The 9,972-nt window shown below is 55.1% G+C and overlaps 1 protein-coding gene across 1 annotated transcript in view; it reads right to left on the reverse strand.

The window, feature by feature from the left end:
• Positions 1–2,853: 2,853 nt before the first annotated feature.
• Positions 2,854–9,972, reverse strand: part of COL23A1 (collagen, type XXIII, alpha 1) — an 81,529-nt gene continuing 74,410 nt past the window's right edge. Inside the window, exons 25-28 of the mRNA XM_011952924.1 lie at positions 7,177–7,230; positions 6,878–6,964; positions 4,375–4,413; positions 2,854–3,923 (exon numbers count right to left, since the gene is read on the reverse strand). Of these exons, the coding sequence (XP_011808314.1) occupies positions 3,921–3,923; positions 4,375–4,413; positions 6,878–6,964; positions 7,177–7,230 (183 nt within the window). The 3' untranslated portion in view covers positions 2,854–3,920. The remainder of the gene's footprint in view (positions 3,924–4,374; positions 4,414–6,877; positions 6,965–7,176; positions 7,231–9,972) is intronic.

Raw genomic sequence — 9,972 nt, forward strand, 5'->3', positions numbered from 1 at the left:
CTATCCCTGGCCCTGCCCCCTGAATGCCAGGGTGTCCTGCAATCATTGTGATAACCAAAAGCATCCCATGAATTTCTAGTGGTCTCCTAGGGACCAGGAGGAAAGAGACCTGGGTAAGTCCACTTCAGATTCAGCTATAAAGAGGGATAGTTATCCTTGTGGTTAGTTTAGCTGTCGTGGGACACAGCAGGACTCAGTAAATGTACTTCTCTCTCTTCCAGAAAGGGGTACTTTGAGGCTCTACTGCCTTTCTTGGCAGGAGGCCTGAGGCCCCCCAGTCCTTGAGGCTCAGCTGTGAAGCAGGGTGCTCCCCAGTGTCTCAGATGGAACCTTGAACAAATCACTGATTCCTCTACCACCTCTGTGCTCACTCTGGGAGCTTTGAGGACTCAGCAGACTCTAAATGTTTAAGCTTGCAGCTGACAAGTTTACAGGCATTAGGATACAAGGTATGAGACCGCAAGGGGGCAGCGGTGGGCCAAGAATGCCCCATCCTGCCCAAAGGAGCAGGAGACACCCCCTCAGAAGACTGGGGAAGTAGGGGAATGCATGGCTTCTACCCCCACGAGGATCTACCTGCCAACCACCCAGCCTCATGGAGCTGCCTATCAGATTCCATGCTCTGCCAGACAAGCTTCGGGAGGACGAATTAGAGGACAAACCCAAGAGCCTAGGTGCAGTCCCAAGCCTGCCACTATGACCTGGCTGTGCATCCCTGGCCAGGTGACTACCCTTTCTGAGCCTCAGTTTTCGCCTATGTCAAATGGAAATAGCGACACCTGTCACACAAGCCCTGGGCTTCGCAGGGCTGGTGAGGGGATCAAGGATCAAGTGAGGTTCCTGGATGGAGGGAGGAGGGAATTGTGAAGTGTAGCATGCAGGTGGTGAGGCTATGCTGAAACTCCAGAGGAGGTGTGGACACCCAGTGACCTCCTTCAGTCATCACAGCCCCACTGTGTTTCTCTTCCTTTTCCTACTACTGGCTTACCTGCTGACTCAGACAACTGGCTGAGTGATGTGACCTGCCACTTACTGCCAGTTCCTTAGGGAGAAGCAGGGGACTCCCTAAGGAGGAGGGGACTGGATATATCCCTCCCTCCTTAGCCAGTGTGTGGCCGAGCCTCTTCTGCTTAGCAAGGCCATGTCACAGAAGTCTGAGGGGGACCGCCCATACTGTGGCCTGCCCTAGGCCTCAGTCCTTGGAGACTCAGATGCCATCAGTGCAATGCACCAGCACTGTCAGAGACACCATCATTGCAGACCCTTCTTTTTTTTTTTTTTTTTGAGACGGAGTTTCGCTCTTGTTGCCCAGGCTGGAGGGCAATGGTGCGATCTCAGCTCACCACACCTCTGCCTCCCGGTTTCAAGCAATCAGCCTCCTGAGTAGCTTCTGCCTCAGCCTCCTGAGTAGCTGGGATGACAGGCATGAGCCACCACGCCCGGCTAATTTCGTGTTTTTATTAGAGACGGGGTTTTTCCATGTTGGTTAGGCTGGTCTCGAACTCCCGACCTCAGGTGATCCGCCCGCCTCAGCCTCCTAAAGTGCTGGGATTACAGCTGTGAGCCACCACGCCCAGCCCATGGCCCTTCTGGTCTAGGCCACCCTGGGTTTGCTTGGTTTTGTCATCTGTAAGACGGTCTCTCTCTTAGGGTTGTTATAGGGACCAGCTGTGGTGAGAAGTGGGAACACTTTGCAGGACTGTGGCCCTTGCTCAGCAGCCTTGGAGTCAGGAGAGATGAAAATCAGAACCGAGGGTGCTTCTGGGTGAGGGACACACCCTACATTCTTTGCATACTCTGCACTGGATCCTCACGGAACCACAATCTGAGTGCTAAGCAGTGCCCTGTCATTTCACAGCTGAGGTGGCACTTTGCATTTTTTCAGAGGGGGCTGCAACAAGATCTACAATTCCACATTTTCTCCTTGAAATATGATGTTGACGCTTTCCCGTGGAGAGGTGGGGTCTAATTCTCCTCCCTCCACCTTTTCAGAAAGTGACACCATGTGACTTCTGAGACTTGGCCCTAAAAGGTGACACAGCTTCCAACTGGCTGACCTGGGACAGTCACTTTTGGAATCCAGCCACCAAGTGGGAGGCAGCCTGGGTCACATGGAGAGGCCACAAATAAGTATTTGCCATCTGAGGTCCCTGCTATAGCCAGCAGCAACCACCATGTGAGAGTTTGAGTGAGAAGCACCCACACTGAGTTCATTAACCACAGACTGTACAAGAGAAATTGAATTTTTTTTCTCTTTTTTTTTTTTTTTTGAAGAGAGGAATTTCTCTACGTTGCTCAGGCTGATCTTTAACTTTTGGGCTCAGGCAGTTCTCCCGCTTCAGCCTGCCCAGCAGCTAGGACCACAGGCATGCATTAACCCAGCCTACTAGTGTGAATTCTTTACTTTTGGTAGAGATGGAGTTTCACTATGCTGCCAGCCCGGTCTCGAACTCCTGGGCTCAAGTGATCCTCCCACCTTGCCCTCCCAAAGTATTGGGATTAAAAGCATGAGCTGCTGTATCTGGCCAAAATGACCATTGTTTTAAGGCAACAAGCTTTGGAGAGATTTGTTATGCAGCAGTCTGGTAACCGCAATAGAGGAGCACACAGGGGCTCAGTTTGACAGGTAGTGACTTGCCAGAAGACTCAGCTGATGTGTGGCAGGACCAGGCCATGAATCTGTGTCTTCCGAGCTCCAAATCCCATCTTTGCCCTGACCCTGAACTTCCTCCTTTGGTTTCTGGGATGGCTCTTACTCAGGGAGAGTCCTCTTTTCCCTCCCCACCCAGCAGTGGCCAGGATGAAACCACAGCCAGAGGTGCCCCAGGGACAGTCCGCAAGGACAGGCACACCCAGACACACACTTGTGGTTTATTACACACAGTGATCTCCATCTACAGAGAAATGGAAGGCAAGCAGCCAGGATGGAGCTGGTTGCTGGGAACACTTGCTGGAGGTGGAAAAGCCTCTCGTCAGAGCGTGGGTGGGTCTGGTGGCAGGCCCTTTGCTCAGGACAGCTGCGAACCAGCCCTGAGGTTTGCTTTGCCTACACAGCCCACCTAGAGAGCCATTTTTGGCCAGGGTTCTGGGTGACAGACTCGGGGCCAGTGAGACCCAGACTCTGAGTGGCAGGCCTCCTCCCTGGGCCAGGCCATGTCCCGTCTTGTCTCTCTCTGGGTGATATGGAAACAGACACAGGAAGGAGCAGTCAGTCCAGCCTGGGCCCCTCCATCCCCGACACTCTGCTCCCTGGAGCTGGGTCCACATCACAGCGATCATAGAGCTCAGCCACTACTTCTGGCCAGAGGACATGTGTTTTCAGGGCAGGCTGGCCGCCTGAGGCTGACTGAATGCAGTAGGAGCTCGACCCTCTTGGGGGATTTTCACTCACTGCTCCCCGAGCCCAGCTGCAAGTGCTGGGCGAGTCTTGTCCAGGGGCCAAGTCTTGTTCAACTGTAGAGGCAGCTGGTTGTGGTTGAGGTTGGAGGCTGGTGAGGCCAGGAGCAGCAGCAGCCGCTGTTCCACCCCTGGGTCTTCTTGGATAGGGTGTGTCCCAGGGACTCCAGAGTGTTTGAGGGCAGGTTCTTACACAGCTCAGAGTCTCTGCTGATCAGGTGACTGAAGGCCCAATGTAGCATCTTTCTAGCTTTGCCCGAGCCAGGTGCTTCTACCTTCATCTCCTTCCTGGGAAAGCCCAGGCCCAAGGGTGCCCCTCAGGTATACATCTCCCGGGGCTGGCCTGTCCACTTTCCAGCAGCTTCACATGCCAGTGGCTCTGGGGCTGGGTGGGCACACTCTCGAATGTTAAAAGGCCACAGGTAGCGCATTCCATGAAAAAAGATCAATATATTACTGTTTTGTTTTTACAAAAATTAAAAATGTCCACACAGATCTGTACAGGTGTGAGCTGGGCCTGTGGGTCACTGGAAGAGGAGGAAGAGACTGAAGGTGATGAGAAGCCCGAGAGGCCCCGCCCCCATCCAGGCCACCTTGCTCTGGCATCCCCCATGCTGCTCATTTCCTTGGGAACAGGTGCAGACCCCTCCTCTCTTCCCTTCCCCCAACTCCCTCTCCGTGGGCCTGTTTGGACAATATCCCAGGAGGCATTGATGGCTTTGCTCTGCCTGGGTCAGTTGAGTCCATGTGACCCACAGGGTGGGTTATGCACCATCACCCAGGACCACAGTCCCACGCCTCAGCTGCAAGACGGGAGAGTCAAAACCAGGGTCATGATGGGAAACTTGGCTCTTCAGTCACTGTGCGGGAAGCCACAGACACCCAGAGGTTTGAGTGACAGCACCCAGGCTCCCCCCACTCCACCACCCTCCCCTGCCTCCCCCGAGCCTGCCCTGGAGACTCTTCCCTGCAAGGTACCTTATGCCAGCAGCCAGGCACAGGCAGCCCGTCGGGGCCCTGGAAAGGAAGAAGGTTTCAGTGATGGGGATGGGGCCTGGGGAGCTCCTCTACACCCCACATACCCTCCCCTGGTCTGTAGGGAGGTACAGGTCAGGGACCTGCCATGTGAGGCTGCTGGGCCCCACTGAGGCAGGGCCACAATGCCTCCTCTGTCCACCCAGGTAGTGGGGTCATGGGGACATGACGGCCTCTGACTGAGCTTGTCCTGTGTTCCCTCTGTGCTTTGTGGGGACTGCTGTGCAGTGAGCAGGAACAGGAGGGCACTAGGAAGGGATGGGCACTGTGCCAGGCATGCACAGGCTGGACTGGGTCCTGCCAAGAGCTGCGTGGCTTCCTGCCTGATGTGACAGTGACTCTGGCTCTTCACCCTGGGGCCTGCGAGCTTTCAGGCCTTGGGCAGGAATGACTCCTGGAGGGTTTTAAGGATGGCCCAGGAGTTGACATCCTGCTTCAGCCTGTGTGGGCCCTGCACAGGGCAGGCTCAGGCTGTTGGGGGTTGGGTTGGGCATGGGGTGGGGCTGTCTAGTGGCACCTGTGGTGCCCACTCAGCAGCCAGACATAAGCAGGGTCCGGGTTTCCTCAGGCAGCCTGAAGGGTGAGGAAACTGGAGAGGAACAAAGACTAACTTATCAGGGACACCAAGGCACAAAACATGTCATTCTGTTCCAAAGCACAGGCATGAGCCTCAGACACTGGGCATCCCCTGGAATATTCCCATGTGTACACCAGGGGGCCAGGCTAGGGACCAAAGGGAAGGTGAGGAGGAGGGCAGAATGGAAAGGAAGGCAGGAGCGAGGAAGGCCGGGGCCCTGGCTGCCCCAAAGGCCCACACAGCACACGGCACACGGCACACAGCAGGCCAGACCGCCTACCGCAGGGCATGGCCCATTGCCCCTCGCAAGGCCCCGCCAGCCTGGTGCCCCTCTCCGGCCTCCGCAGGTGGGATTCTCCTGTTCAAAGGAGACAAGGGCTTACTGACTTGGAGGGGAGTCCTGGGCCAGGGGCTGGAGCTGCAGGGCTGGGCCACCCTGCCCCTGCTGTCCCCGCACTTTCCTCTTCAAGTCCTTTTCTCACTGACTTCTCAAAACTGTCCGAGGGGAGGGGTACCCCCCACTGCAGGGATGAGGACACTGGGGAACAGAGGCCAGAGGTCTGGGAGGGGGTCTCTAACTCTGGCACCACTGGAGGTTGAGGCTGGCCTGCACACATCCCCGCGGAAGGCCCCCCTCCCCATTCCCGTGGCTGGAGTGGCCAGGTATGAGTATCTGTCCAGTTGTAGTATGAAAACCCGGCTGTTTTGTTTTTCCTGTCTTTTCTGAGCTCCACTGGAAGAGTGTGACATGTAAACCCTCCCTACTTTCTAGAAAAAGGGAACTAGGCAGGGCACAGTGGCTCACACCTATTGTCCCAGCACTCTGGGAGGCCAAGGTGGGACAATCGCTTGAGCCCAGGAGTTCAAGACCAGCCTGGAAAACATTGCAAGACCCTAGTTCTACAAAAATTAAAAATTAGCTGGGCATGGTGGTGCATGCCTGTAGTTTTGGCTACTCGGGAAGCTGAGGCAGGAGGATCACTTGAGCGTGGGAGATTGAGGCCGCAGTGAGCCATGATTGCACCACTACACTCCAGCCTGAGCGACAGAGTGAGACTCTGTCTCCCGAAAGAAATAAAGGGAACTGACTTTTGAATTGTGGTTGTTTCAGGCACTGGGCACTGGGGCTGGTGGGCTACCACGGGCCACTGAGAGAGGAGGGAAGGAGGTAAAGGAAGGGTGTGGGGGCAGGCAGAGGGGATGTGGGGAAGAGGGAGGTGCTGCCCCAGCCCAGAGAGACTCTTCTGGGAAGGATGAAGGAAGGGGAAGGACAGCCAGCAAGAGAGGTCAGAGTGGTCCCACCATCTATGCTTGGGGAAGCTGAGTTTCAGCCCAACTTGGCCTCAAGCCCAGTGGGAGTCAGACCCTGACTCTGACCCCAGGCAGCCAGAGCAGGGGTCTGGGAACTCACTGCCTCCGTCCCCAGCAGCAGCGTGCCTGTGCTGACTTTGGTTCCCTCCTCAGGGCCCAGCCCCTCCCAGGGCACCGCTGATGGTACTGACAACTCCAGGTAAAGCCCCTCCACTCCTTGTCTAGACCCTGTCCATCTCCAGCCCAAGATGGCCCACAATGGGTTCCTACTCAAGCCAGGCCTGTCCTGGGGCTGAACAGTGAGGGACTGGGCTTCCGTCTCTAGAGTGGCTGGGTTCCCTGAGCCATGCCCATGGTTGGGGGTGGTTAGGACCAGAGCAAGGGGAACCCTGGTGATGGCAGTAGCAGCAGCAGTGGCCCTGACAGTGAGCAAGGCCGGTGCGTGCCCAGTGGGGCCTCTGGGACTTGCAGCTGAGCTCTGAGGACAGGGAAGGTGTTGGTCTGACCATGGTTGGAGGCCAAAAAGACCTGGGGGCAGGGCCCTCCTCTGACACCTACCACAGGACACGGCTGGTCCAGGCCCGGTGGTCCCGGCTCGCCCTTCTGGCCCTTCACTCCTTTCCGGCCGGGGACCCCTCGCTCTCCCTGTGCAGGAGGGGAGATGGTGGTATTGGCCATCTGCTGCCAGGCTCAGGAACCTCCAACACCTCTCTGAGAGATGCGCCCGGGGTCAGCCTCCCCCTGCCTCCCACCCACCTGCCCAGCCCGGGTTCTCTCTGCCTGCTTCACCTGAGCCTCCACTCCCACCTGCCTCCTTCCCCTTTCCTCCTGCCCCAGTCCCGTCCAGCTGCCCTCACCTTCTCTCCACGCTCGCTCCGATCACCTTTCTCTCCTCGGGGTCCAGGAAAACCCTGACAAAAGGATTAGAGGCTAAACCCGAAAATGAGGCTGGAGGTTTGCACCTCTGTTACCGGCTCATCTCCGTTCCTTTCCCATCCACACGCCCACTCCCGCCCCTGCATATTCGTGACACACGCCGGCCCAGCCCCAGCTGCAGTGATACACTGCTGGGCACAAGGCTGAGGTAGAAAGAGCATGCATTTAGGATGCCAGCTGGGCTTGCTCCAAAGTAGTCCCTGGACATCAACACTTAGGCAGAGCTGCTGGCAAGGGGTTCTCTGACATCACAGAGGCAGCTGGCGCTGGTCTAGGCTTGGCTGGGGACAGAGACCCTGGAAACCATGGAAGTCACATCGCTGTCTGATGGGATGAGAAATGGTGACCTCTGTTCTGTGCCCTTGGTTCAACAGCCATCTGTCCATTCATCTATCTGTCCATCCACCCAACCAAGGTGGCTAAACATCCACTAGGAACTGGGCTGTTGGCTGGACACTAGGGGCAGAGAATTGGATTCATTGTGGCCGGGCGTGGTGGCTCACATCTGTAATCCCAGCATTTTGGGAGGTTGAGATGGGCAGATCACCTGAGGTCAGGAGTTTGAGACCCATCCTGGCCAACATGGCAAAACCCTATCTCTACTAAAAAATACAAAAATTAGCTGAGTGTGGTGGTGCGTGCCTGTAATCCCAGCTACTTGGGAGACTGAGGCAGGAGAATTGCCTGAACCTGAGAGGAGGAGGTTGCAGTGAGCCGAGATCATGCTACTGTACTCTGGCCTGGGCGACAGAGCAGGACTATGTCTCAAAAACAAAGAGGCCAGGCATGGTGGCTCCCGCCTGTAATCCCAGCACTTTGGGAAGCCCAGGCGGGCAGATTGCCTGAGCTCAGGAGTTCGAGACCAGCCTGGGCAACACAGTGAAACCCCATCTCTACTAAAATACAAAGAATTAGCAGCCTGGCAGCGTGCACCTGTAGTCCCAGCTACTCGGGAGGTTGAGGCAGGAGAATCGCTTGAACCTGGGAGGCAGAAGTTGCAGTGAGCTGAGATCGTGCCACTGCACTCCAGCCTGGGTGACAGAGTGAGACTCCATCTCCAAAAAAAAAAGAAAAAAAGAAAAAGAAAACAATTTAAAAAAGAGAATTGGATTCAACATGCTCCCTTGTTCATGTGTAACGGGGCAGGCAAGAGAGTGCTGATGACAGTCAACTCTCAGTGACAGAGGTTGAAACAGGGGTGGTGGGACTCTGGGGGGAAGGGCTGTTCTATCACAGGTGGGGGGGTCAAAGGGAGTTTCTGAGCACGGTCCTTATTACAGCTGGGCCTGCTGGGGTTGAGGAGGGGCCTGGCATTTGCCAGGTAGAGCAGGGTGGGCATGGCTTTGAGATGCTACCCTGAGCACCAGGCCTCCTAGAAGGCAGCTGTGGCCACATTCATGGTGGTATGGAGTCTCTTTAGCTTCACCCCCAACTGGGCCCAGAGCCTGCAGTTGGTTCAGCATTGTCCTCTCCCCTCCCTTCCCATCAATGGATCCCAGCCCTCCCAGTCAGAAACACAAGCTACAGCTCTTCCTTTCCTTCCTCCAGTTGCTCTCCCAGGTAATGTTGTCTTTTTTTTTTTTTTTTTTTTTCCCGGTAGCTGGGACCACAGATGTGATCCACCATGCCCAGCCAATCTTTGTAGTTTTATTTGACATGGAGTCTCGCTCTGTCGCCCAGGCCGGAGTGCAATGGCGTAAACTTGGCTCGCTGCAACCTCTGCCTCCTGCGTTCACGCCATTCTCCTATCTCAGCCTCCCGAGTAGCTGGAATTATAGGTGCCCGCCACCATGCCCGGCGAATTTTTTGTATTTTTAGTAGAGACAGGGTTTCACCGTGTTAGCCAGGATAGTCTAGATCTCTTGACCTCATGATCCGCCCGCCTCAGCCTCCCAAAGTGCTGGGATTACAGCATGAGCCACCGTGCCTGGCCGGTAATGTTCTCTTTTTAAAGTCAAGGGTGGACACCAGAGTCCTTGCAGCCCTGCATCTGGTCCCATGTCCCTCAAAATAGCTACCTGATTTTCCTGAGAACAACCTCTCTTCTCACAACCCATTGATTCCACCCCAGTCCATGGTCTGACTCATCAGGGCACTGCATTCCTATGGTCAAGTGACAGTTCAGTGTTGACCTAACTGGGACCAGGGAGAGGCTGTGAGACTTCCTGTAGAACACTGGAGTGAGTCAAATTTTCTTTCTTCTTAGTTTGGGCCTGGGAGGATGATGGTCTCGAGCTGCTGGCTTTACCTCACCACCATGCGGAACTTGATTTTCACAGGGAAAGCGGACAAGAGAGGGTGAAAGGCTGAGCTGTGTTGACACAGTTGAGCCCTGGATCCATGTGTTGAACCTCCAGATTTTTCAATTTTGAGTCATTTTAAGCCAGTTTAAACTATGTTTTCTATGTATACTACCAGAGAGACTTGATATAATCAGCCTGGGCTAATACTTCCCTTCCTCTTCTTCTCAAATTACTGTTCTAGCTAAAGCCTTATTATCTGTCACCAGGATATTGCAACGGGTTCCTCACTGCTCTCTTCACTTCCTTGCTACAATGCATCATCCATCCATCTATCCACTCATCATCTATCATCCCCTCCATCCATCCATCATTCATCCATCATCCATCCATCTATCCATCCATCCACTCATCATCTGTCATCCCCTCTATCCATCCATCATTCATCCATTATCCATCCATCCATCCATCCATCCA

The sequence above is a fragment of the Colobus angolensis genome, unplaced genomic scaffold (genome assembly GCF_000951035.1).
Source record: "Colobus angolensis palliatus isolate OR3802 unplaced genomic scaffold, Cang.pa_1.0 Scaffold350, whole genome shotgun sequence".
Taxonomy (NCBI): domain Eukaryota; kingdom Metazoa; phylum Chordata; class Mammalia; order Primates; family Cercopithecidae; genus Colobus; species Colobus angolensis.